This window comes from Mustela nigripes, chromosome 13 (genome assembly GCF_022355385.1).
Source record: "Mustela nigripes isolate SB6536 chromosome 13, MUSNIG.SB6536, whole genome shotgun sequence".
In the NCBI taxonomy this organism is placed as follows: Eukaryota; Metazoa; Chordata; class Mammalia; order Carnivora; family Mustelidae; genus Mustela; species Mustela nigripes.
In genome coordinates this window covers 73,647,498-73,674,143 of record NC_081569.1, presented here as the reverse complement: position 1 = coordinate 73,674,143, position 26,646 = coordinate 73,647,498, and the positions used below count along the sequence as shown (strand labels likewise).

The window sequence follows — 26,646 nt, the reverse complement described above, 5'->3', positions numbered from 1 at the left end:
CTCCCACCTATGTGGTAGGCAGCCACCCAGACTTTGGTTCGAATTCTGGTTGTGTTTCCTCCCTGCTGTATGACCTTGGGAAGCCACTTAACTTCTGTGAAGCCACTATATGCATTGTTTCCTCATTTTAAATATGGATAAAAATAACAACTTGATATAGGTAGTAAGTACATTAAAGAAGATGTGTGGGGGCGCCTGGGTGGCTCAGTGGGTTAAAGCCTCTGCCTTTGGCTCAGGTCATGATCCCAGGGTCCTGGAATCGAGCCCCGCATCAGGCTCTCTGCTCCGCAGGGAGCCTGCTTCCTCGGCTCTCTCTGTCTGCCTCTCTGCCTACTTGTGATCTCTGTCTGTCAAATAAAAAAATAAAATATTTTTTAAAAAAAAGATGTGTGGGGTTCTGTTGGTACTCAATTATTGCTTGTTCCTTTGTCCACATAGAGGGCAGTAAGAGCTTTTCCTTAAACATCATTCAGATCACAGCCCTCAGACACCTGTGTGGTTCCCACTTCTCCCACACAGGAGACCAAATATAACTCCTGATAGCACCCTTTGCCTTAAAGCAAGACACTTGTCATTCATTCCATTGTTCTTACCTACAAAGTTACCTGGTATCTGCCAGCCAGCCAGGTCTGTTCTCTCCCCCACCTGCCAGCCAGCCAGGTCTGTTCTCTCCCCCACCTCCGTGTCCCAGTACATACCTGAAATGCCCTTCCCGCCCTCTCTTTTCTAAACTGGGCCCTATCTTCCCAGATGCAGATTCTTTCCTGAGATTCACTTCCTCTCTTAGGCCTACTTGATTCTACCTTTCTAGTTTCAAGATTGCTAATCACTAAAAATCATTTCATGCCTACTTTGGCCTTCAACCAGCCCCTTTGCCCCTCCCTTAGTGATTAAGATATAATCTGTTTTCCCAGGTATCTGGTTGTATATGTGAGTGTGTATAGAGCAGGAAGCAATAGCAGGTAGTGACCAAAACAAAACAAAACAAAAAAGAAAGGAAGGAAGGAAGGAAGAAAAAAAAAGAAGTTGGTGAGGTGGGAGAACTGGACCAGACCAGACGGAGGTCCCATTTGGCCACTTACTACATGGATGGCCCTTAGCAAGTTACTTAATTTTTCCAAGTCTCAATGTCCTGTATATTTTTCATGAAGATGAGAAACAATAATACTATCACTACCATTACTATTTATTGAGCCCTTACTTGGTATAGGCACTGTTCTCAACTAAGCACTTCACAAAGATTCTTTCATTTAATCCCCACTTCAACTCTCCCAGATAGGTAATACTTCTTCTATGTTACTGTTGAAGAAACTGAGACACAAAGGAAACAACACCGAGGTTAAGTCCCTTTCCGCAGATCTCACAGCTATTAAGTGGCAAAACCAGGATCTGCGTCCAGGTGCCCAAGAGTCCATATTCACACATACTCTGTTTACTGTCTCCACAGATAATCCTATGTGCACACAAAACTCCCATCACAGTGCCTGACACAAAGATAACCAATAAGTGGTTATCTTTCCTCACTAGGACCACAAGTATACAATGCCAGGAAAAGTGTCTCTTTTCCTCTGTAATTTGTTGCAAGGCCTAGGAAAGACAGACTAGATAGTGGGCACATTTTTAAAAAATATTTTATTTATTTATTTGACAGAGAGTGAGATCACAAGTAGGCAGAGAGACAGGCAGAGAGAGGGGGAAGCAGTCTCCCTGCCAAGCAGAGAGCCCGACTCGGGGCTCAATCCCAGGACTCTGGGATCATGACCTGAGCCGAAGGCAGAGGCTTTAACCCACTGAGCCACCCAGGTGCCCCGATAGTGGGCATTTTATATACATTTCCAGGACCTGAGAAAGATGTGGAAGGAATATAAAGAATTTAAAGAAATATAAAGAAATACTTTCTTAAATGTGAGCTATAAACACATGCCACAGGGACACACACTTCTCACAAATACATCATTTATGCTCACTCATGCATACACACTCACTGGCCATCTTGAACCCCAAGAAGGCTCACCAAGAAACCTTCCTGAGCTGGTCCAGGAGCCATAGAAGGCTTTTAGGCAGAGATGTGACATGATCAAAACTGAATTTTTAGTAAAGTTGATCCAGAAGCACAGACGATGAACTCATAATGCACAGGACAGAGTGGAGATGAGGGAACATTGAAAGGACTTTCAACAATCAAGGAAGAAAGGAATTTAATTTTTTGTGCAATGGGAATGGAGAGAGTATTTAAGAGCTACTAAGGAAAAGTGAGATGAGAATAGTGCCATTCTCTACAATAGGATGCATAAAGCCGAAGGTTTAAGAATGGATGGGATGTGGTATCTTTTTAGTTTTGGGGCTTCAGATGTCTCTGGAACACCCAGGTCATATCCAATAGACTTTTGAATATGTGTGTGTGTGTGTGTGTATACATATATTCCCCGCCCCCCACCCCCCAGCTCAACTATATGTGTTTTTCAGTTCATTTTTACAGCTCACAAGACATCTGGGCTGGAGACACGAGTTTGAGTGTTACCAGCTCACAAGTAGTAATTAAAACCATGAACGTGGATGAAATCACCTAGAGAAAGTGTGGGGCCAGAAATCTGTGGGTCCAGGAGAGAGTTCTGGGGAGTTCCAACTCCAAGCAGAAGCCTTGGATTTGTGAATCTTCTTCCAGGAATAGTGTGTGATGTGAAAGAGGGTGAGGAAAGGGCCCTGTAGATCACTAACATTTAGGGGAGAAGAAGGTGAACAGATGAGAAGAGAAGGGCAAAGGCGCAGAAGCCAGGAAAGGTTATCAAGCGGAAGGAAGTCGGTGCATCAAAGCTACTACGGTCAGTGGAGATAACGACAGGAGACTCCACTCCACCCGTAAGATGTGGCAACTAGAAGGCGTCCCTCGCAAGTAGAGTGAGTGAGGTCAGTGGGATGGTGACTGCGTGAGTCCCCGGCTGTTGAAAACACTGCAGTTTGAGCAGCTGACTGAAATTACAACCCCCACGGCTTTCACGCGCAGCACACCCTCGCGCATGCGCACTCATAGGCACCAGAGGGCTAATTACAGTGACTTGGCCTTTCGGGAGAGGATCGGCGCACGCGCCTCCCGAGCCCGCCTACTCCGCCGCCGGCCCCTCCCCAGGCCTGCAGAGGGCGCTGCGTCTCGGCGAGACGGAGCGTGGCGCCGCTCTACCCTGCGCCCGAGCTCGGTGGCGGGCGCCGCAGCTCACAGTGCTCACGCCTCCCCTCAGCGCAGGTGGGTCCACCCGCGGGGGGGCGGGAGTGTCTGGGATCCGTGGGGTGGGCAGGTAGCGGTAGTCTCCAGGCGCGGAGTGGTCTCCATTCTTACGTGCCCCGGCTTGGGTCCGGCCCCGGAGAGGATCGGCTGTGGACGAGGCGACACGGGTACGAGTCCCGGTCTAGGGGGGACTTCTCTAGGACTAGCGCCGCTTGTCTCAAGACCCTTTCACGTCCCGGGGGTCTCCGCCAAGACTCCCGTGCGGCTTCCGGGGACGCGCTGGGGGCGGGGCTACTGGGGGCGGGGCTCCCGTGATTGACGCTTCTTTCCCCAGGTTTCTCGGTCTTCCACTGGACGCCCTCCCCTGTCCTGAGCCCTGAGCTGGCACCATGGTGAGACCTTTGAGTCAAGCCCCTCACCTCCGCATGCCCGTGGCCCCTCGTGGCTTTGCCTCCGTTGCCATCTATAAACCTGGGGCTCCGCAGTCGGGGGAGTTCGGTGGGTTTGCTCCTGCAAGGCAGCCTGCACCCTTCCAACTCCCCCATCCCTGTAGCACGGGCGCCTGAAGGTGAAGACATCGGAAGAGCAGGCGGAGGCCAAAAGGCTAGAGCGGGAGCAGAAACTGAAGCTATACCAGTCAGCCACCCAGACGGTCTTCCAGAAGGTGGGGCCCTCAGAGGTAGCCCATTCTCCAGGTGGCCCTCTTACTATATCACAGAGACCAAGAGCTGGGCCTTAGTGTCAGACTGCTTGGATCCATATTTGCATTCCATCGCTTAACAAGCTGTGTGACCCTGGGCAAGTTACTGAATCCCTTTAAGTTTCAGTTTGCTCTTCCATAAAATGGGCCTTACTGCATAAGGTTGTTGTGAACATTCAACCAGAGGATACCCGTAAACCCTGAAGCTCTCTGCATGGTACCTATTGTGTAGCGCGGGGTTTACAGAATTTTCAGTAGCTCTGCTTATCTTATTTAGCCTTGCAGTGGGAGACTGATAATGATATCTGACCCTGCTACCTATCTTCTAAGCGCCAGGCTGGTGAGCTGGATGAATCAGTGCTGGAACTGACAAGCCAGATTCTGGGAGCCAACCCCGACTTTGCCACCCTCTGGAACTGTCGTCGTGAGGTGCTTCAGCAGCTGGAGGCCCAAAAGTGCGTAGGAGTTCAGGGCCCCAGGAAGCTGGCCCTGGCCTTGTCCTGCCTGAGTCCAGGCGTAAAGGAAGAATGGGGCAGCCAGGGACATAGGTAGAGGGGAGCTGAGGGCTGGGTGTAGAAAGTGAAGGGCGAGCTGAGCTGAGGTTTCGTGTTGGAGGGCCCTGAGTCCCATTTCCCTCTGAGTGCAGGTCCCCTGAGGAGTTGGCAGCTCTGGTGAAGACAGAACTGGGCTTCCTGGAAAGCTGCCTGCGGGTGAACCCCAAGTCCTATGGTACCTGGCACCACCGCTGCTGGCTGCTCAGCCGCCTGCCAGAGCCCAACTGGGCCCGGGAACTGGAGTTATGTGCCCGCTTCCTCGAGGTCGATGAGCGGAACTGTACGTGCCTGCCTGCCGATTGTGCCCCACGCTCTGGGTCCCTGGGGCCTCAGTAAGGCCCAGGGTTGGGAGGGATGGCTAGGACAGGCCCACAGAGCTGATGGCAAAAGGGGTAAAGGAGCCAAACGCATCCCCCATAGAGCACACATATGTGTTTCTGAGGGCTTCCACGGGAACTCCAGGGGTTCTAGCTGTGCGGCTCCCCTTGCACTACTTCTGAGATGTGCTGTCTCTCCTCCCTTAGTTCACTGCTGGGACTACCGGCGCTTTGTGGCCATACAGGCAGCTGTGCCCCCTGCAGAGGAGCTAGCCTTCACCGACAGCCTCATCACCCGAAACTTCTCCAACTACTCCTCCTGGCATTACCGCTCCTGTCTCTTGCCCCAGCTGCACCCCCAGCCAGACTCTGGATCCCAGGGACGCCTCCCCGAGGATGTGCTCCTCAAAGGTCAGCAGGGTCAGAGGTGCTGGGCAAGACTCTGTGGTGTTGCCTTTCCAGCCCTGTTCCCGAACCCTGTTCCTGAACCTGCTCCTTGGGCTCATTGAGCCCTTACTTTGTGCCTGGCTTTGGGGGCACCTAAGAGTCAACCCCTGGCTACAGCGGACTCGAGTGTCCAGTGGGAAAGATGCAGCCATTGTGTAGGGCCAACAGATGAATGGAACCAAGAGGTGGCGGTACTCCAGGGCGAGGGTGGGATGCTGGGATGGCCAGGGGCCCCCTCAGGGTCCTGGCCATAGCCCATGCCTCCTTGGCCCCTTGCAGAACTGGAGCTGGTACAGAATGCCTTCTTCACTGACCCAAATGATCAGAGCGCCTGGTTCTATCACCGCTGGCTCCTGGGACGAGGTGAGCAGGGGGGAAAGAGGCTGGGCATTTTGGGCTTGGAAGGAATGGAAGAGGATTTAAGGAGACCTGAGGGTGTGTCTCCCCCCAGCTGACCCTCAGGATGCCCTGCGCTGCCTGCATGTGAGCCGAGATGAGGCCTGTCTGACTGTCTCCTTCTCTCGGCCCATCCTAGTGAGTCCTGCAGCTTTTGCCGGAGAGCATCATGGATGTGGGCCTGGTGCCATTGAGGCTGACGGGTCTGTCTTTGTCCCCTGGGCCAGGTGGGGTCTGGGACAGAGACCTTGCTGCTCATGGTGGACGAGTCACCCCTGGCTGTGGAGTGGAGGACCCCAGATGGCAGGACCCGGCCCAGCCACGTCTGGGTATCCCAGGACCAGTGGGACAGAGTAGGGGGCTGGGGCGGGGATGGAGTGGGACAGAGAAGTGGTGAGGCTCAAGCGTTTCCTTAACCCGGTGCTTCCAGCTCTGTGACTTGCCCGCTGCCTCCCTCAATGACCAGTTGCCCCAGCATACATTTCGTGTCATTTGGACAGCAGGCGATGCCCAAAAGGAGTGTGTGCTTTTAAAAGGTGACACAACCTCTACCTCTCCCCCTCGAGGCAGCACTTTCATCCCTCTCCTGCCCTCATGGTGGTCCCCTTCTACTACCCATTCTTGTTCGCAGGCCGCCAGGAGGGCTGGTGCCGGGACTCAGCCACTGATGAGCAGCTCTTCAGGTGATGGCAGGGAAGCACCTGGACCAGGAGAGGGGCTATGGACTCTGGGCACCTGGGGTGGGAGGCTGGGCTTGGGCAGATGGTCTCACACTAGATACTGGGGACAACTGGCGCCCCGAGTAGACGTCATCCCCTCCCCTGCCCTGTGCATCCTCAGGTGTGAGCTGTCGGTGGAGAAGTCCACGGTGCTCCAATCTGAACTTGAGTCCTGTAAGGAGTTGCAGGAGCTGGAGCCGGAAAATAAATGTGAGGCCCCATTCCCTGACATCCTGCTCTTCTGAGGAGGCCCTTGGAAGGGTCTCCAGATGGGAGTAGAGAAGGTTCTAGGAGAGACAGACCTTTTCCTCACCCTCTCCTTAGGGTGTCTGCTCACCATCATTTTGCTGATGCGGGCACTGGACCCCCTACTATATGAGAAGGAGACACTGCAGTATTTCCAGACCCTCAAGGCAAGTCAGGCCGTGGGAGCAGGGATCAGGGAGGCCCGGAGGGCAGCAGGAAGACAGCTGATGGGCCTTCCTTGCCATCCCCCTCCTTGCCAGGCTGTGGACCCGATGCGGGCCGCATACCTGGACGACCTGCGCAGCAAGTTCCTGGTGGAGAACAGCGTGCTCAAGATGGAGTACGCCGAGGTGCGCGTGCTGCACCTGGGTCATAAGGTATGGCTGCTTTGGGCGCCTCCCAGGGCCCACCCTTCCTTCCTCGTGACCTGGCCAGCTCCTGTGTCCACTCCATGCACTTGAGCGGAGACGCTCTGGCCTCCCTGTGCCCCTGGCTTTGGCCTCAGCAGGTGCCTTTCCAGATGTTCTACCTAACCAAGGTTGACTCCATCTTCCTTCCAACCTAGTCTTCTTTCTGGCCTTGCTTTCTGTCACTTGCCCCCATCTTTCTGGTCACCCAGTCTCAGTCCTGAGTCACCAGGGCCACCTTGTGCCATCCCTTCCCCAGGGCCAGTCACATCTTCATTCCTCCCCACAGTGAGCCCTCACCCACACCCGCTCACTCCAATGCTTCTCTCCCTGGGACAGGCCCCTAAGCCTAAGGCCTGGGTCATTTCCAGAGAGGTCTGACAAACTTCCCAGACTCTGTTTTCTGTCTTTTGGTCCTTCCCAGTCAGTCTTCTCAACACAGCAGTTCCGTCACGTCACTGCCGCCCACCTCTGCTGCCACCACACTGATCCCCCAGACTCAGCAGGCCCACTCCTGCCAGTATCGGTGCTTTCCCCAGCGCACTCCTCCACCCCCCCCGTGCCTGCCCCCCACTCCAAGCCGCCTACGCCCCTCCACCCACCCGCCTCCCAACCCCAGCACTCCCTGTCTATCCCTTGTCCTTGATGTGGACTGCTTGGTATTTTAAGGTAAGCTTGTCACATGTTCTGTTCCTGTCCTCGGCCAGGGTCCCCAAGGCCCTGTGTGGGGCACAGAGGGTAAGTGCCTCATGAGCCATGGCTACAGACCCTCCCCCAAGTCTCACTGGATATACCCCTCCTCAGGATCTGACGGTACTCTGCCATCTGGAGCAGCTGCTCTTGGTCACTCACCTGGACCTGTCACACAATCGTCTACGAGCCCTGCCCCCCGCCCTGGCTGCCCTGCGCTGCCTTGAGGTAAAGATTTGCTCCGTCACTGTCCCAGGTGGCCCTTTTCCCTTCCCCCTCAGAGGTCTGCGCACCCCACAAAGAGGTGTCCAGATCCTCCCAGCCCCTACTGATGATCCCTTGCCTTCTCTGCCTCTGTCACCTAGCCTGACCCTAGAAGCCTTCCCTGTACTGTAAGCTGATCACCCAACCTCCCTACTTGATTGCCCCAGTCCCATGCTGCCAGCTGCCTTGCCTCGACTTCTCTGCCCTCTCTGCTCCCCAGGTCCTGCAGGCCAATGATAATACTATAGAGTCCCTGGATGGTGTTGCCAACCTGCCCCGGCTGCGGGAGCTCTCCCTGTGTAACAACCGTATCCTTCCTCCTGGGTGCCTTTTGGGCAGCGGGTGGGGTGAGGTGCCACACTGGGAAGGGACACACAGCAAGTATGTGGGGAGTGGGGGGGGGGGGGGGGGGGGGGAGGGGGGGCTAAGGGGGGGGGGTAGCCCGAGGGGGGGGGGGGGGGGGGGGGGGGGGGGGGCAGTTGTGGCAGTGCGGGCTAAGGAGAGAGGATAGCCTGAGGCCACACAGGCCTCATTGCCCTGCACTGGTGGTTTCGCGGGGCGGAAGTGACTCTCTCAAGCCATAGTTCAAAGACCACTAGCCTGCAGGTGTTCTTGGGTACCACCTGATATTTTAAAAACCTGAAACTTTTGTATTTAAAAAACCTAGAATTCTGGTTCTACTTAAAAATGGGAGATTAGGGACTCCTGGCTGGCTTAGCAGTAGAGTATATGACTCTTAATCTCAGGGTTGTGAGTTCAAGCCCCATGCTGGGTGTGGAGTCTACTTTAAAAAAAAAAAAAAAAAGGAAGTTAAAGCAGCCTTTGGCCTGCATTTCCACTCAGCCAGCCTTGGGCATTTTCTTTCTTTCTTTCTTTCTTTTTTAATATTTTATTTATTTGACAGAAATCACAATTAGGCAGAGAGGCAGGAAGAGAGAGAGGAGGAAGCAGGCTCCCTGCAGAGCAGAGAGCCTGATGCGGGGCTCGATCCCAGGACCCTGAGATCATGACCTGAGCCGAAGGCAGAGGCTTTAACCCACTGAGCCACCCAGGTGCCCCGCCTTGGGCATTTTCGAGTGGAGATATGGGTACCCCTGGAACCAGAGCTAACTTTGTCCTTGGCTATAGTCTGCCAGTCCCAGCACCACATCCGACCCACCGCTTGGGTTCCTGCCTGGCCCTGGGGTCAGGGGTTTGCAGTCTGGAGCCTTACTCTGTCCAGGGCCGTGTGCCAGATGCCTAGCAGCCAGACTGCCAAGCAGCAGCCCCTGTTCTGGTGGGAAAACCGGGATGGTTATGCAGGATCACATGGGTCTGGGAGAACCAGCCACGCTTTCCTTGACTCTCCTGCCCAAGGCCTCCAGCAGCCAACAGTGCTCCAGCCTCTTGTCTCCTGCCCCAAGCTGGTCCTCCTCCACCTGCAGGGCAACCCGCTATGCCAAGCAGTGGGTGCTTCTGAGCACCTGGCTGAGCTGTTGCCTTCAGTTAACAGCATCCTCACCTAGAGATCCTTCCCCCCCTCACTTGCTCTTTAACTTATTGGGACTGAATAAACAATGGAGAGGCCCCCTCGGGCTGCTACGCTGTGCCACTACTGCTATTACTCCTGCCAGCTATTCTGGACAAGAAAGGGAGAGGGTGAGGCTGTGTCAGCTTTCCCTTGTGCTTTCATCTCAGTTCTGCTGCTTCTTAACTGTGGGGAACCGAAGTCTTTATACTGGGGCAAATCAGCAAAATCTGAGCTCACCTTCTGCTCTGGGCTGGGGCAGGGATCGGGTTTGGGTTCAGGTTCTGGTCGGGGCTGGGCTGTAGAGCAGCTCCAAGTCTCCAACTAGAAGGACTCATAAAAGTTTCTCCCATGACTCCTGCCCATTCCAGAGGCCCTCCATGCCCTGGCTCATTCACCACAGCCGAGAGGGCTGGTCCCATGAGGAATGAGGGTGTCTGTGCCACCCTCTGCAACAACAGCATCGGTCCTCATGAGGAGCATCCTGTAGTCGAAGAGCCCATGAATATGCTAGGGCTGGCCCTCCCAAGTGCTCAGGGATGAGAAGGTGGGGCCCACTGTACTGAGGAGGAAGCTGCTGGTAGGGTGCTCCCCTGTATGCTGGGCTCGTGCGGGAGCTGTCTCTGCACCTCGGTTGGGGATTCCTGACATGTGTTCTTGCTTCCGCATTGGGACCTAGTGATGGGCAGAGCCTGGCCTCAGCTCTCAAGGTACTGAGCTGGGTGTCAGCTCCCACAGAGCCCCCCCAGATACACCCTTTGTCCTAACTTTAAAGCCCTGAGGTGCTTGGCCTTCCTGGAGGGAGGAGAGGGGAGTGGCTCAGGGGCTCAGGCACTGAGTCAAACCTGGCTAGGTGGGGAAGGAGAAACAAAAGGGAGAGAGTGTGACAAGGCATTTCCCTGGCTCCTTGGGAATCTCCTGGGGCCCACATGTGCTCACACATTTCCGGCTGCTCAGAGCCTTCCCCTCTGCCCAACAAGTTCTTAGTGGCAACCCTCAACAAAGCCCTTTGGCTGACTTGCTTGACACTTGCCTGAAATTTTGATTTTTACTTACGTGTCCCCTGAGAGTGTTGAAGGTATTTCCAGGTCTAGGGCTTGAGAACTGGGCAGGCAAAGGTCAAAGTGGGTGTGGAGGGCTCCCTGCCAGGTCTCAGAGTCTCAGTCCCTGCTCCCCGAGGCCCCTCCCTGCCTGATGCATCACCAAACTCGGCCCTTCCTCAAGTTTGCTTCCTTGTGTCATCTTGCCAACCCCATTTTCACTGTCTTCTTTCGGGGGACACATGGGCGGAGCTAGGACAACAGCAGGATGGAAGGAAGAGACCTCATGAAAAGGGCCCCAACGTTCCCGAACTTTCAGGAGAGCCTCCGCAAAGATGCCTGACCTCCACTTGGCCTTAGGGTTCTCTCAGTGGCATCCCCGGTGTTCCTCCAGTGCCAGGGTGGAGTTGGGAGACACACAGGGCAGGTGCCTGGAGCCGGTTGGTCAGGATTTCTGGGAAGAATTCCAGGCTGGAGAATCCTGGACTCCAGCTGACTGGCCACCCTTCTCGGTGAGAGAAGGGGTACTCTGCATTCTAGGGAGGGGGCCTCAATTCCCACTCGAGCAGCAGAGCAAGGATCTAAGCCTTCACCAAGCCCCCAGGCTGAGGGGAGAAAACAAGGAGTTAATCCTACCCTGACCATAACCCGTCATTCCCCTCCCCAACACAATCTCAGACTTGTAGGGACACAGGAAGCTGGGGGCAGTTCGTTCATGCTGGGGTTGTGAAGCAGCTGGAGGAAGAAGGAAGGACAGATGGGTGGGGGGATCAGAGGATCTGGTAGAGCCGGCAGGTCAGGGGTTGGCTGGTGGAGCCAGTCTGAGGGCCTGGTTGCTGATGTCACCAGTCTGCAGCTAAGGAGCCCGGGACCTCCCTGGGCAGGACCAGGACCAGGCCCATGGGCCAGTTTCACAGGGCTGAGCCTGGCCTGGGCCATACCAGATCAGAGCCTGGCAGCAGGGGGCCTGTAAGAGTGGAGCAGAGGCAGGCCACCTGAGCTTGGGAACAGAGGTCCCCTGCATAGGGGCCAGGGTGGAAGGGGCACCTTGCCCCACTGCCCTCGGGCTCTCACCCAGGAGAGGGTGCCGCTTCTGCCCCAGTCTGGCAGGAATTAGCCTGGAGTCGCGTCCCTCAGTGGGGCAGTCTCACCAAAGCCTTCCACTTTCACCTCAGCTTTGAGTTCTGGCAGACCCCGGCCCCACCCCGCATCATCTCATTGCCACAGTTCCTGGAAAGGGGAAAGGAGACAAGGGGATGAGGCCAGCTCTCATTTCCTGCCCCTACCTCTGGAGACAGCCCCTGGAGGCTGGGCCTCTGCAGGGTGTGTGTGGGGGGGAACGGAGCAATCAGGCTTCCCCTTCTCCACAGCTTGGCCCCGCCCCCCCCCCCCCATAAACCACATACCCGCCCGCCCCACACCTTGCACTCACCCCGTCCCAGCAGTTCCGACCTGTCCCAGCCCGGCCGCGGCACTCAGCGCTGCTGTCGCCAACACCGCAGCCAGGTGAGGCTCCATCGGGGACTGCGGTGCTGAGCCTGGGGTCCTGGATCAGGCCGGACCGGGGCACGGCCCAGCCAGAGCCTGCCAGCCCGGCTCAGGCTGCCCCGATTCAGAGGCTCTGCGCCCTGGGGACCGTGGGCTACCGCACCTGCAGCGCCCTGCCACCCCCACAGCTCTGTGCGGGTGTTTGACCCAACGTGGGGAATGCCAAGAACCCCAAGTCCTGCGGCTCACTGCCTGTCTTCTGCAGTGAGCCTCTGCTAAGGAATGGGGGTGGGGGTTCTCTGCTTAGAATGAGTCCTAGAGGCAGGTGGCTCATGGACCTCTAAACTGAGTAACTGGCAGGTGGAGGAGCGGGTCCCAGGGTTGGTCTGTGTACTGGGTCCTGAGGCTGTGACAAGTATCCACTCCTTTCTGGGATGAATTCTTGAGGGCAGGTTTCTTAACGTGGAGTCTGGTTTGGTGGGTGTCACAGGAGGTGAAAGGGAGAAGATTTCTCTGCAACGTGGGTATTTTCTTTAGGTGAATCTGAGCAGCCTTTGGGGAGGGTCCCTGGTTGGGTTTGGGGGAGTCGCTGGGGCAAGATCAGATCATCTCAGCTGGATGGGACTGAGCTCTCCAGACGGAGGACTTCTGTGTGTGTTGACTGGGGTATTCTAAGTACAGGAGGTCTGAGTGGGTGATCGGAGCCTCCGTGCCTCTTCCACACAGGCATGACAGATGGTCCTCGGTCAGATGTGGGCCGCTGGGGTGGGAACCCCTGGCAACCCCCAACCACACCTTCTCCGGAGCCAGAGCCAGAGCCAGACAGAATGTCTCGCCGAGGAGGCCGTTCCTTCTGGGCTCGCTGCTGTCCCTGCTGCTCCTGCCGAAATGGGACAGATGAGCCCTACGGAGGCCGAGGGTCTCGCTCTGGAAGTCGAAGACCTGACTCCCGGGGCTCAGGTTCCCGCCGACCTGGCTCCCGGACCGGCGATGTGAACGCCGCTGGAGATGGCACCATCCGAGGTGAGGCCCTCCTGTCCACTTTCTCTGTGAGCTGAGAAGCCTTAATGGGGGCCTGGGAGGCCTAGGATGGAGGCCTGGGCTTCCCACAGGGCTTCGCTGACCCAGAGCCGTGGCCTTGCAGAGGGCATGCTGGTGGTGACCGGTGTGGATCTGCTGAGTGCACGGTCAGACCAGAACCGCCGAGAGCACCACACAGACGAGTTTGAGTACGATGAGCTGATTATACGCCGTGGACAGCCTTTCCACGTGGTCCTCCACTTTTCTCGGCCCTATGAGTCCTCTGATCATGTCGCCCTGGAGCTGCTTATCGGTCAGTGGGGCCTGCAGCGGGAGGACAAAAGCCCTAGTGTTGGGGGTGCAGGGGTGCTAGCCAGCAGGGCCTCCCAGCTCTGGTATTAAGGTCGGAGGGACATCTTCAAGCTCCTCCCTCACCCCACTCCTCACCTCTGCCACGTAAGCCAGGGGCAAGCATGGGAGTATTTTTCAGGGAGGGTCCTGGTGTCCCATTTTCCTAAGCTCAGACTCTGAGCCTCCAGGGGCATCTGTCTCAAATACTTTCTCTTCAGGTGCTTCTTGCAACTTCTTCCTCATCGTGGCTGCCTCTGTGTGTCTTTCTTTCTGTGTCTTCTGTCCTTCCCCAGGGTGTGGCTGGCTCTCTCCCTCCTCTCTGTCCAGCTCTGTCTCTCTCTTTCTCCGTCCCCGTGGCCCAGGGCAGGTGCCTCCCTCACCGCGTTGCTTGGTGGCCGTTGACTGCCCAGGCTGGTGATTATGCTGCTGCCGGGGGCGGGCGACTCCTCATACCCTTTGATTAGAGCCCAGCCTTGCCCACCCCAGCCTCTAATTTCCCAAGTACCCCCACCACTGCCACCAGGGATGCTCCAGGCTCTGGAAGCTGCAGCCCCACAGAGTAGGCAGGGTTCCTTTAGAATCTGGGCTGCCCTTCCACAGGGGCTCAGGGCATCTGGACCCAGTCAGGGCAGCCCTGCTTCTCCAGCATAGCCACTGAGACAGGCCAGGTAGAGGGTGATGGTGGCCTGGTCTCTTCTACCCAGCTCTGAGTTCAGTGTCAGGGGAACAGGTTTGGGATGTTGGACTGGGGCTCTGCCCTGGCATGTGGGCCAGCATCGGGTGGGGACAGAGCTGCTCTCAGAGACTGTCACAGACCAAGGTGATGGCCCAACTCAGGGACACACACACGCATGCTGGCTCATACACATTCTGGGTGGGGCTGGGAGAAATCTAAGGCTCTATCTCCCCTCAGAGAAGCCTCATCAGCTAACTGCTGCTTCCTCTACTCCAGGAAACAACCCCGAGGTGGGGAAGGGCACGCACGTGATCATCCCGGTGGGCAAGGGGAGCAGTGGAGGCTGGAAAGCCCAGGTGACCAAGGCCAGTGGGCAGAATCTGAACCTCCGGGTCCACACCTCCCCCAACGCCATCATCGGCAAGTTTCAGTTCACCATCCGCACACGCTGCGAGGCTGGCGAGTTCCAGTTGCCCTTTGACCCCAGCAATGAGATCTATATCCTCTTCAATCCCTGGTGCCCAGGTGAGCCTGCTGGAATCAGGAGCAGGGCATGGACAGGAAGGAGGACCAGTCAGTTTCCCTTCTTAGAATCCTAGACAAGGTCCCTGGCACTAGGAGAAGCCAGCCTCCTGTTGTCCAGGTGAGGTGACCGAGGTCCAGCGTGGACAGGTGACAGCCCAAGGTCATGCAGCCTTGCCTCTGCTGGTGAACAGCTCTGGTTACAGCTGCCTTCCTCCCACCATCTCTGTCACGCTCCTTCTATCCTTCCTGGGAGAGAAGTGCTGTCAGGCTAGCAGTGTTCTCACTCCTCTGTGGACAGTAGTTCTGCAGAATGGGCCCAGGGGCAGGTGGGGCCCAGGGAGAGGGCCAGAGGGGACCAGGCATGTGTGTTTTGGGGACACAGAGGACATCGTGTACGTGGACCATGAGGATTGGCGACAAGAGTATGTGCTTAATGAGTCTGGGAGAATCTACTATGGAACTGAAGCCCAGATTGGTGAGCGGACCTGGAACTATGGACAGGTATGGCTGGCCATGGCCGCATGTGCCTGGGGGAGAAAGAGGCCAGTGGGGTGGGGTGAAGGAGTGGGTGACCTAGGCGTCACCTCTGCCCTCCCTCCCTCCAGTTTGATCATGGAGTGCTGGATGCCTGCCTGTACATCCTGGACCGGCGGGGAATGCCATATGGAGGCCGTGGGGACCCTGTCAGTGTCTCCCGGGTCATCTCTGCCATGGTGAGCACCCTCATGTCTCTGAGTGTTATTATGTGTCCGCTTCCTGCCCTCTCCGTCCAACGCTGCTGCCTTTTCTGATTTCTCCAGGAACTCGGCCCTATCGTGCCCTTGCAAAGGATATTGTGGGAGGGGTCTTACTACCTCTCTTTCCTTCTTGCCTGGCCCCACCCCACTCTTCCTGGCTTCAGTCCCAGCTCTTGTGGAATGTAGGGCCAAACCCAAAACTTGGCACACCCAGGATTCCCATTACAGTGTCAGATCTGGCAGCGGTTGTGGGGGGGACCTGTTGATTTTGGGAGGGGTGGGCAGGGCTCAGGCTGTTGGCTAGATCCCAAGGCATTTATGGGTAAGGGGTGGGGGCAGGGGCAGGGCTGGAGACTACATGGAAGGTCCCAGACATCTCCCTCCGCGCACACCCACTCCATTCTGTCCTGGGCAGGTAAACTCCTTGGACGACAACGGGGTCCTGATTGGAAACTGGTCTGGTGATTACTCTCGAGGCACCAACCCTTCAGCCTGGGTGGGCAGCGTGGAGATCCTACTCAGCTACCTACGCACTGGCTATTCTGTCCCCTATGGCCAGTGCTGGGTCTTCGCTGGCGTGACCACCACAGGTAGTGGAGGGCCTGGGCCAGGAGCTGCCTGGGCCATATGTGAAAGAGGGAGGGAAACCAGAGCCCCACCCAGTGGTGGCTCTAGAGCAGGGACAAGTAGGGGGGATGGATGGTAGGCTGACCTTAATTATCATTAATTAGTGTTAACTACTTAGAGAGGCCTAGAGGAAAGGAGGGAGAAGAGCCAGGCAGGGACAAGTCAGGCAGGTAGCCTGGCTTCCCTTGACCCCCAACGCTCCCTGGCCCCAAGACCTCCAGACCCCTGACACCATTTGGCAACCCCAGTGACCCTTGTCACCCTGTTGTTCCTCACCTTGCCCACCACCCCCACCCTGTCTGGGCCCTGAACCCTAACCCTGGCTCCTCCACAGTGCTGCGTTGCCTGGGCCTGGCTACCCGCACTGTCACCAACTTCAACTCAGCACACGACACAGACACATCTCTCACCATGGACATCTACTTTGATGAGAACATGAAGCCCCTGGAGCACCTGAACCACGATTCTGTTTGGTGAGGCTGGGGCTGGGCCTGGGTTGCTTATTCCTGCCAAGGGATGGTGACCACGACCTGGACTTTGAGGAGACAGTGGGGAGGCCCTGAACAGGCTGCTTAGACCCAGCCCACCCTTCATGTCCATCCAGGAACTTCCACGTGTGGAACGACTGCTGGATGAAGAGGCCAGATTTGCCGTCGGGCTTTGATGGGTGGCAGGTGGTGGATGCTACGCCCCAGGAGACCAGCAGCGGTGAGGCGGGGCCCTGCTTGGCCCCTGTGTCCCACCTTGGCCCCATCCCCATCTCCCAGCCTGGGTGACAGACCCCGAGTGTCAGGGCCGGTCTGGGCCATGCCCTTAAAGGGCCAGGCCCTTTAACCCCCATGTTTTTTTAAATGGGCTTACCAACAGAATCGCCGCCTGGCCTTTAGTGAATCGTTGCCTTTCTGTGTAACCATCTGTTTGCTTAGATTTCCTTTGTTTATGATTTCTTATGATTTATATATTCAGATGGCTCACAAATCAAAAGACTCAAGAGAGTTCAGTAAGAGGTTTCCCTTGCAAATACACCCACTCTTCTCATTTGCTTTTTTACTCATACATCTCGGAGATAATTAATTGAAGGCCTCTTTTATTTAAATATATATATTTAAAGTTAAAAAGGTCATTATAATAAGTAGTACATGCCCGGAAGGTGGAGTGGGGGAGTCTAGAATTGAATAACACAAAATGTAAAAGTTCCCTAATTCTCTCTCGGGATGTTTTTGTTTTGTCTTCAGTAAATGTCTAGCTCCCAGCCCAAATCTGACCCATCAGACATCTCAGGGATAGATGGATACAAGAATCTATATTTTTGAAAGTTTGAAAGTTCCCCTGCTGATGCTGGAGATCAGCTGGGTTGGAGACCACCTCAAGCTCTTGTGGGACACATGGCAGTGGTAGCCCAGAGAGGTCAAGTGACTTTCTCTAGGGCACAGAGCAGTAGGTCAGCAGCAGAGCCTCTCCTATCCCTGACTCCTCCCTTCACACATTCTCACTTTCACCAAGTTCCCCTCTTGTCTGTTCTGTTGCACATTTTGAGGTGTATGTATGGTACAGAGTAAAACCAGAGTTCAGACAGGTTTGAAGAAGAAAATAGTCCTCATAACCCAAACCTCAGAGACCATCACTGATGTCCTCACCTACTGATTTCCTTTTCCCCAGCACACACATTTCTGCCAAAACTAGACCTGCTGTACACTGTGTTCTCAAACAGCCCTCCCTTCCTACCTTAACATTCCAGGGCTAGGCAGCCAGGCCTCCCGCATCTTGTTGCCTTCTTCCCCACATCTCCCTTCTTCACCCCATGTCAGATGGCATTTGCCTAGCCTACATTCCTTCTATCTGGCCAGATCCCTCCCTCTCAGTCATCTCTAAGAATGGTGCTCCCTGACTCCTGCAACCCAATGATGCCCACCAGGACAGCCTGGCCCAGGACCCTGGGAGAGCTGAGTTCCCGTCCCCACTCTGGGGAACATTGGGGTGCAGAGCCTGCAGGGGTTCCGAGACCAGACAGACCCAGGCTTGATTCTAGCTTGATCACTTCTCAGGTCACCTTGGGCAAGTTGCTTGCACCTTTGCACTTTGGTGTTTCTATAATATGGGGAATATATATATATATATGTACTAGATAGGGTTGTTGGGGGAATTCAATGAGGTCATCATACATTCGAGAGATTAGCAGCATGCCTGGAGCATAGCAGCTTTTCTGTCAATATCTGTTCCTTTCTTTCTCTGATCTGATTGTCTTGTCAGACCCTGATATCTGTTTGGCCTCCCTGGGCCTGTTTCCTCATCTGTTAAAGGAAACCATAGTGTTTTCTAAAATTCTTTTCTTTGTGTCTTTCTTTTCTTTTCTTTTTAAGATCTCATTTATTTGAGAGAGAGAAGAGAAAGCACAAGCCGGGGAGCAGCAGAGGGAGAGGGAGAAACAGACTCCATGCTGAGCAGGGAACCCGATGTGGGGCTCGATCCCAGGACCCTGGGGTCATGACCTGAGCTGAAGGCAGACACTTAACAGACTGAGCCACCCAGGCACCCCTCTAAGATTCTTCTGTTGGATGGCCCTCACTTCCTATTTTGTGTCCTCTGTGCCAAGCTTCTTCCTTGTCAGTCCATATCCACCAGAAATCTCCCCTGAGCATGCTGAGAACAGACTCTATTTCCCACCAGCTCCCTTTCTACCTCCCCAAAGAGAGGACACACTGCAGGCTCCAGAGCTGAGGGTTTGTTCTGGATCTTCCTGGAAGGGTGGCTCTTTTCCCAGCCAGCAGGCAGAGCCACAATGGGCTCTGGGTTTGTCTTGATGCAGGATGGGGGTCCTAACCTCTGGGGTCACAGACAGCCACCATCCAGCTTCAGCCAGTGGAGGAAGGATGTGCCAAGGATTTGGTTGTCAGGGCAGGCTTGTCCCACATTTGGCCTCGCCCTGGTTGACTGAGGCCAAATGGAACCGAACTCTTCTTTGTGTTCCTTCCCTGGGTTTCACCAGGTGGCAGGTGACCCTGAGGCAGTGGGCAATGGGCCCGGTTGGGTGGGCCTCTCCTGAGGATCAGAGGGTTCCCTCAGCCTCCTTTGATCCCCCCCTTTTTGTTCTGCTCCCCTAGGCATCTTCTGCTGTGGGCCCTGCTCTGTGGAGTCCATCAAGAATGGCCTGGTCTACATGAAGTATGACACACCCTTCATTTTTGCCGAGGTGAGGGCTCTGCTCCAGGTCCTTCTGAGGCAGTCTGGTGGGACGAGAGCACTGGTATCGGGTCTGAGTTCTCTGGTCCTGACTTCACCGCTGACAGAGTAGCTGTGTGACCTTGGGCAAGTCATTCATTCTAGAGTCTAGGTTTCTTCCACTGTGAAAGGGTGATAATCATGGCTGCTGTGCTTCCTGTGCTCAGGATCAAAAGAAATAATGAGTATGAAACTGCTTTATAAGTCATAAAGCCAGTGGATGAGCGTAAGGGATTACTGTTATTAATGCCAAATGTACTACACGGAGCCTCCCAGCTTCTCGTCTCCGCCTTCGTCTGGCTCAGCTTGGAAAGTCTCCCAGTTCGACTGTGCAAGGAAGTTCCTGACCTTTGGATCTAGCCCTCCCTGCAGCTGGGGGTCAGGCCCACCCTCAGACCCTCAGGCTTGCTCCATCCTGGCTCATCGCCCCCCACCACTCCCTTCCTCTGACAGGTCAACAGTGACAAAGTTTACTGGCAGCGACAGGACGATGGCAGCTTCAAGATCGTGTATGTAGAGGAGAAGGCCATTGGCACACTCATCATCACAAAGGCCATTGGATCCAACATGCGGGACGATGTCACCCACATGTATAAACACCCAGAAGGTACCAGTCCTCCGGCCTGCTTGGCTCTGGCCCATCCCTGGGGTTCCCACTGAGCACCTGCCCACTCCAGCAGCAGCCACAACCTCACCCCAACCCTCGACCCCCACCCCCACCCAGGCTCAGAAGCAGAGCGGAGGGCAGTGGAGACAGCAGCCGCACATGGCAGCAAACCCAACGTGTACTCCAGCCGCGACTCGGCAGAGGATGTGGCCATGCAGGTGGAGGCCCAGGACGCAGTGATGGGGCAGGACCTGGCAGTCTCCGTGGTGCTGAGCAATCGCGGCGGCAGTCCCCGCACCGTGAAGCTGCACCTTTACCTCTCGGTCACCTTCTACACCGGGGTCACAGGGCCTGTGTTCAAGGAGAGCAAGAAGGAAGTGGTGCTGGCGCCAGGGGCCTGTAAGAGCCCCTTCCCCAGCCTTGCCCCATGGGCGGCCAGGAACCCTGGGGCTGTGGGCCCGGGAACCCCCCCGGAGGACGTGTCTGGGTAAGAAGGCCCCCGTGACACCTTGCGTCTTCTCCACAGCGGACCGTGTGTCCATGCCTGTGGCCTACAAGGAATACAGGCCCCACCTTGTAGACCAGGGCTCCATGCTGCTCAACGTCTCGGGCCACGTCAAGGAGAGTGGCCAGGTGCTGGCCAAGCAGCATACCTTCCGTCTGCGTACCCCAGACCTCTCCCTCACAGTGAGTGTGGCTTGCTGGGTGCCCTGGGTATGCGTGGGGGTGGGGTGCTGGGAGAAGGTGGAGGGGAAGGGGGCGAGGGCAAGAAGCTGGGAGAGGGCTGGCCTGGCGAGCAGTTCCAGGAGAAGGAGATTGGAGACTGGCTTTGGGTCTTTGGGCCTCCGTGTCCTCATCGGTAAAATCAGATCTCATATTCCTGATTGGAGTTTCTTCTCTGGCTTTTGCGGAGCCCTGTTTCTCCCCAGGGTGGAAGTGTGGGACTTGGGGAGATGTTGATGCAGAGTTTTCCTTCTGGTGGAGTGATGGTTCCACTGTATCTGGCCGGGCTCTCTGACATGGAGGGGGCTTCTTCTTCTCCTAGTTATTGGGGGCAGCTGTGGTTGGCCAGGAGTGCGAAGTACAGATTGTCTTCAGGAACCCCCTGCCTGTCACCCTCACCAACGTCGTCTTCCGGCTTGAGGGCTCTGGCCTACAGAGACCCAAGATCCTCAATGTGGGGTGAGTCTGGCCTCTCCCCAACCCTGCCCTTTTCTGCCATGGGTCCCACGCTGCTTCCTCTCTTGGTCAGGACAATAGTCAGCCAGAACCCAGTACAGCAGTCTGGAGCCAGCCAGCAATGTCTCCTGACTCAGTTCAGGGCCAGGAGCAGTTAAGAAGACCTGGCATGTGCCTAGTGCTAGGCTGGTCCTTCCCTGCGGTCTCCCTGGGGAGCCGGCACTTCCCTTAGGAGTCATTAGCAGCTCATCACTGCCACATGCCCAGCGCTCAGGAACCCACTGGGCACTTCAGGGTCGTTATCTCATTCGAAGACCACAAAAACCCTGTAAGGTACATTCGAGCTCATCATATGATTAAAAGCAAAGCCTTGGGATCCTGAAGACTTAGGTTCAAGTCCCAACTCCAACACTCACTGGCTCTGTGCCCTGGAGCAGGTGACTTATCTCCTTGAAGCCTATTTTCTCACCTGGAAAGTGGGCATGACAACACTCTGGGTTCCGAGGGAGGTTCAGAGAGCTAGGTGAGATAGGCACGTAAAGCATTTAGTTTGGCCTTGGCCCAGCGTGAGTCTCTGTTGGTTGTTCTTATTTTGATTATGGCCACTGTTGGCCCCGCTTTACCACAGGGAAGCTGGCTGCCATGCCATAAGGGGCAGATGGCACACCTGACAGGCAGGCTCACAACCCCCTTGCTGCCTTTGCATCATGAGGGCAGAGCAGCAGTTCCCAAGATGAGGGCCCTGTGCCTCAGGCCCCCCATCAGTCTCCCTGGGCCTCAGCCCTGGCCAGGCGAGCCTCTGTACCCAGTGTGGTGACAAAATGCTTGTGTCCCTGGGCCTGTGCTGTCATCTCTGACATAGATGTGCACATGTTGCGATATCCCTCCCCAGAATAGCGCAGAGGGAAAGCAGAGAAGGCCAGAGGCTGACCTTTAAGATCAGACTTCTGAGGACAGGGGCAGGTGTTTCCCTCTTTTGACAAAGAGTGCCTGAGGGAAAGGGGTGGCCCCTGTGGAGGAGTGGGATGAGGGAAGCAGGGGGTCCCTGCCTGCCCTGCCCACTCCTTCTCCTGACACACAGCAGGCTCTGCTCGGCGGTGGCCGCTCACTTTTGCCAACAGGCCAAAGCTGAATAGTTGCTATCCTGATCTTTGCCCCAGCCTTGACCCTTGGTGATGTGATATGCCACAGAAGAGTGCTTTCCCCCATTCACCCTACGTGGGTCCCTGTCACCTTAGAGAGTACAGCTTGGGACTCCCGGGTAGCTCACCGTGTAGACATCTCTCACCTACAGATGATGGAGAGCGGTTCCCAGAGCTGGACTCCCCTCAGCACCTCCACCAGACCTTAGATTCTTGCCCCCAAACTGGGAGTAAAGAGGGGACCCCTGTGCTGAGCATGGGGGGATCCATCTCCTCTCTTTAGCTGTGAGGCTTGTATGAGCCTCCCCCAACCCCTGCCTTTAAAGGCCCCAGTCCGTGCCCCACACCCCCAAACAAGAGGTTTGGATGATGGTTTCTCAAGGTAGGTTCTCCTTAGACATTCTTTGGCTCCTCGCTACTTCGAGCCCAGGCTGGGGTCTACAGAACAATTGAGAACTCTGAGGGGAAGTGCCTGGGCTGGTGGTTCAGATATATTAGATTCCAAGTTGGGTGTTACTCTGCTCTCATTGGCACATCAAAGGCTGTGGGATGGAAACCCCATTAAGCCTAAGGTGTGCCTCCCAGCGGGGCGACTGTCCACTTAGTAAACATTCCAGACTTACTCCTCCAGATGGCTGTTGTCAGGGCCAAACCAGTCACCAGGGGAGGCTGGAAGTCTGTTCCAAGCCCTTCTGGGGAATTTCCCCCACAGTCTGAATCATAGTCTCTAGAATGTCCTTAGGGTGGCCTTCTGGGACAGTTTTGACTTTGGGGAAACAGCCTGAGGCTATTTAGAGCTAAGATTAATTAATAAGGCAGATGATCAAGATGGGTGGGGATGCCCTCTTCCATCAGAAATGAAGCTTGGCTGTAAAGGAGGAATGGGATGCCGGGGCAGGGGCTGGGGGTTGGGGGGCGAGACAGAGAGAGACACTAGACTGGGTGCACTTGATGGACCTGTGGTTTTCAGTGGCTCAGACGAAAAGTCTGAGAGGAGTTTTTAGAAATGTTTCAAATCTTGGCAACATGGTTGAACAAGTACGTAATTGCAGGACAGTGCTCATTTGGATGTCTCATTTCTGGTGTCCCTGTCAGAGAGTTGGTTTCATTACCTGCGCTCAGTTTCAGGCACATTCCAGCTGTAGCAGCTGATGTACCCCACTTAAACTCACAGATGTAGGTGTATCAGGGTCGCAGCTGATACCAAGGCCAGGGCTGGAAGAGATCTTGATGTTGCTGGCTGGAAGCTGGAAAGCGGCTTCCCCTAGGAAATATGTTACAAATAAAGCCTGTATTCTGAAATAGTACAGTTCAGTTCTAGTGTAAATTAAGTAGAGTGTTTTTTAAAAATTTGTATTTATTTGACAGAGAGAGAGCACAAGTAGGGGGAGCAGGAGAGGGAGAAGCAGGGTCCCTACTGGCTCGATCCCAGGACCCTGGGGTCATGACCTGAGCCATAGGCAGATGCTTAACTGACTGAGCTGCCCAGGCACACCTGGAATTTTATTTTATTTTATTTTATTTTATTTATTATTTTTTTTTAAGATTTTATTTATTTATTTGACAGACAGAGATCCAAGTAGGCAGAAAGGCAGGCAGAGAGAGAGGGGGAAGCAGGCTCCCTGCTGAGCAGAGAGCCCGATCGGGGCTCGATCCCAGGACCCTGAGATCATGACCTGAGCTAAAGGCAGAGGCTTTAACCCACTGAGCCACCCAGGCACCCCGCACACCTGGAATTTTAAAGGCTGGTCTGAGCCTAAACAACTTGACTCCTGTATCTATGGAAAAGTCGGCAGAAGTTACAAATACAAATTTGTAGCCAGCCACAGTATAGCCTATCTGTTATGTTGTAGACTTCATGTCTAATTATATATATATATACTTTTTTTTTAAGATTTTATTTATTCATTTGACAGACAGAGATCACAAGTATGCAGAGAGGCAGGCAGAGAGAGAGAAGGAAGCAGGCTCCCTGCTGAGCAGAAAGCCCGATGCGGGGCTCGATCCCAGGACCCTGGGATCATGACCTGAGCCGAAAGCAGAGGCTTGAACCCACTGAGCCACCCAGGTGCCCCTCTAATTATATATTTTGATAAGAAGTCTAGAAATTTGGTCTTTAACTTAACAGATGGACTGTACATACTACATGCCTGCCACTTCTTCCCTCCTTTGTGGAGCTTAGAGGCACCTACAAGACTATCTGATCCCACCCCCTTATTTTGCATTTCACTCCCATTTTGCAGACCAGAAAGTGAGAATCAGAGAAGTTTCATGACTTATCATAAACCACACAGCTAACAGCAGTAGCAGAAAGAGTACAAAGTGGTCCAGGGAAGCCCTTTGGAAGCAGGCTCCAAGCTAGATGTTTTGTCCCAAGGAGAGCGCATCTTTGAAGTTGTGGTACCAGCTCATTCCCTGGGAGGACTGAGGTGTCTGCCCAGAGTTGGGCCAGAGAAGAGATCCCCAGGGCAGGCTTAGTTTGACTAGGGGGCCAGAAGCAAGGGTTCAGGCAGAGGCAGGAAAGGACGGATGCTAAGAGGCATGTGCCAGCAGGATGGGGATGCAGTCATGTTCAGTGTGTAAAGCGCACACCTGGGCCGCTGGGGGAGCTCAGAGCAGGACAAGGCTTATTTCCCTGAGGGCAGGAGGTGCTCAAGGGAGCCTTCACTGAGAGTGTGGTATGAGCAGGGCCTGGAGCCAGCCCAGGAGCAGAGCGTGAAAACAGCATGAGTTCAGGGAGGGGAAGGAGCTGACTCTCAGGGCTGGTGGGCAGGAAGAATGGTGGAATGGTGGGGGATGATGAGGCCATGCAGGCAGGGCTGAGTCAGAGGGAGCCTGTGTGTCGGGTTAGGGAGCTTCAGTTTCATCCCGTAAGTGCTGAGGAAGCCCAACCCGCAAAGGGTTCAGCTCACCTCTGAGTTAACAGAGACCAGAGTGGAAAAGTAAGATAGGACCTAGGCAGCAAGAAGGCCAGTTAGAAGGCTGGTGAAATTGTGACTTCCAGAGGAATGGCCTGGGACTAAATAGCTAGATATCCATGAGGAAGGGAGAAAATGAAGACACTAGTAAGTGTGTGCATACCCACACGTGTATGTCTCTCTCTCTTTCTCACACACACACACACATGCACACACACACACACAAGTGTGTGTCACTTTAAAAGATACCAGTTGTCTGTTCTTGGGAAGAACTATCCTTTTTCTCTGAGATAGCGTCCGTCCGATGTTTTGAGATAATTTTCTTCCACTTCCTTTCTTGGCAAAACTGAAATTATTTGGCAGTACTGTACTAAGCCCCCAAATCTCATTTTTTTTTTAAAGATTTTATTTATTTGAAAAAAATTTTTATTTATTTGAGAGAGAGTGTGTGCCCACACACACACACACAAGCAGGGGGCGGGGCAGAAGAAGAGGGAGAAGCAGACTCCCTGCTGAGCAGGAGGGTGGGGAACTAGGCAAGATCTGCGGCTTGATCCCAGGACACCAGGAACATGACCTGAACCAAAGGCAGATGCTTAACTGACTGAGCCACCTGGGCACCCCCAAAGTCTGGGTTTAACTTTCTTCAGTCCTGGAAACCCCAGATGAGATAGGTATGGATGGTTATGGTTAGGGCCGGAGCACTGGTGGTGGAGAGGTAGGGGAGACAAGATAGCTATTTCTGTACAGGTCTTTGTGGGAGTGCAGAGGGAGGAGTCTTGGGAGGACCAGAAGATTCCCAGCTTAGGCAGCTGGGAGGCCACTGACTTGACTATGTAGAGGCAAAGGCCAGGAGGCCTTGGGGCTCAGGCTTTGTCCTGGCCATGGGTGTAGGGGTTCCAGCTGAGCCCAGAAATGCCTGAAGGGCTCTACTTCCTGCTCCTTCCTTCCTGGCTGCCACATCACCAATGACCCTGTCTCTGTCCACAGGGACATTGGGGGCAATGAGACAGTGACATTGCACCAGAAGTTCGTGCCTGTGCGACCAGGCCCCCGCCAGCTCATCGCCAGCTTGGACAGCCCACAGCTCTCCCAGGTGCACGGTGTCATCCAAGTGGACGTGGCTCCGGCCCCTAGGGGTGGGGGCGTCTTCGCAGATGCTGGAGGTGACAGTCACTCAGGGGAGACCATCCCTATGGCATCTCGGGGTGGGGCTTAGCCCCTGGCCAGGAGTGATGGGACTGGAGTCAGATGAGCAAGGACATTGCCTCAAGTCAGGGGCCTACTGCAGAGCTGCTCCCCAGAGGCCCAGGAGGGGAGGCTGGGGCATCTGGGGAGGAAGCCATTCTTTACTTGCACAGGGCAGCACAGATGCTAATAAACTATTTTTTAATGAACTGTTTTTAAGGAAAATGTTCTGTCCATTTGTGAATTCATGCCAGGCCAAGGAGTGTGGACTCACAGTCTGTCCCAGGGATGCATGGGGCATTTCTGGTGCTGTTGGGTCAGAGAAGGCTGGCCGGTGGGTCAGCAATGGGACCAGCTCAGCAACTCTCGAGATAGGGCTGCTTAGCACCAGGACAACCTTGAGTGTTTGACCCACCCCCCAACCCCAGGGTGCAGCTACTGACCAAAACCCTTTGGAAG

General features: G+C 55.0%; 2 protein-coding genes across 6 annotated transcripts; both read left to right on the top strand.

The window, feature by feature from the left end:
• Positions 1-3,135: 3,135 nt before the first annotated feature.
• Positions 3,136-9,544, top strand: RABGGTA (Rab geranylgeranyltransferase subunit alpha). Of its 4 annotated transcripts, none has more exons than XM_059372989.1 (17): positions 3,136-3,241; positions 3,558-3,615; positions 3,777-3,887; positions 4,254-4,378; positions 4,570-4,757; positions 5,002-5,205; positions 5,521-5,604; positions 5,693-5,775; positions 5,865-5,966; positions 6,068-6,173; positions 6,269-6,320; positions 6,478-6,566; positions 6,681-6,769; positions 6,863-6,979; positions 7,814-7,927; positions 8,184-8,271; positions 9,320-9,544. In XM_059372989.1, exons 2-17 carry the CDS (start codon positions 3,613-3,615, stop codon positions 9,466-9,468), a joined length of 1,704 nt encoding a protein of 567 aa, XP_059228972.1. In that variant the 5' UTR covers positions 3,136-3,241; positions 3,558-3,612; the 3' UTR covers positions 9,469-9,544. The 4 variants fall into 4 exon arrangements, with proteins under 4 accessions (XP_059228972.1, XP_059228973.1, XP_059228971.1 ...); XM_059372990.1 differs by lacking the exon at positions 3,136-3,241 and adding an exon at positions 3,248-3,390 and having other exon boundaries at positions 4,260-4,378; XM_059372988.1 differs by lacking the exon at positions 3,136-3,241 and adding an exon at positions 3,248-3,390.
• Positions 9,520-26,396, top strand: TGM1 (transglutaminase 1). Of its 2 annotated transcripts, none has more exons than XM_059372985.1 (15): positions 9,520-9,601; positions 12,725-13,021; positions 13,143-13,331; positions 14,322-14,570; positions 14,953-15,071; positions 15,176-15,283; positions 15,723-15,897; positions 16,269-16,407; positions 16,539-16,642; positions 19,036-19,124; positions 19,607-19,760; positions 19,878-20,159; positions 20,287-20,447; positions 20,806-20,942; positions 25,990-26,396. In XM_059372985.1, exons 1-15 carry the CDS (start codon positions 9,520-9,522, stop codon positions 26,216-26,218), a joined length of 2,514 nt encoding a protein of 837 aa, XP_059228968.1. In that variant the 3' UTR covers positions 26,219-26,396. The 2 variants fall into 2 exon arrangements, with proteins under 2 accessions (XP_059228968.1, XP_059228969.1); XM_059372986.1 differs by lacking the exon at positions 9,520-9,601 and adding an exon at positions 9,609-12,016.
• Positions 26,397-26,646: the final 250 nt, after the last annotated feature.

Excerpts from the sequence above, each read along its gene's own strand:
- RABGGTA (XM_059372989.1), top strand. Across the intron at positions 4,758-5,001 it reads CGAGGTCGATGAGCGGAACT|TTCACTGCTGGGACTACCGG; the intron begins GTACGTGCCTGC and ends CTCCTCCCTTAG. Across the intron at positions 7,928-8,183 it reads CTGCCCTGCGCTGCCTTGAG|GTCCTGCAGGCCAATGATAA; the intron begins GTAAAGATTTGC and ends TCTGCTCCCCAG.
- TGM1 (XM_059372985.1), top strand. The coding sequence starts at position 9,520 with ATGGAGAGGCCCCCTCGGGCTGCTACGCTGTGCCACTACTGCTATTAC. Across the intron at positions 13,022-13,142 it reads TGGAGATGGCACCATCCGAG|AGGGCATGCTGGTGGTGACC; the intron begins GTGAGGCCCTCC and ends GTGGCCTTGCAG. Across the intron at positions 20,160-20,286 it reads GGTGCTGGCGCCAGGGGCCT|CGGACCGTGTGTCCATGCCT; the intron begins GTAAGAGCCCCT and ends TCTTCTCCACAG.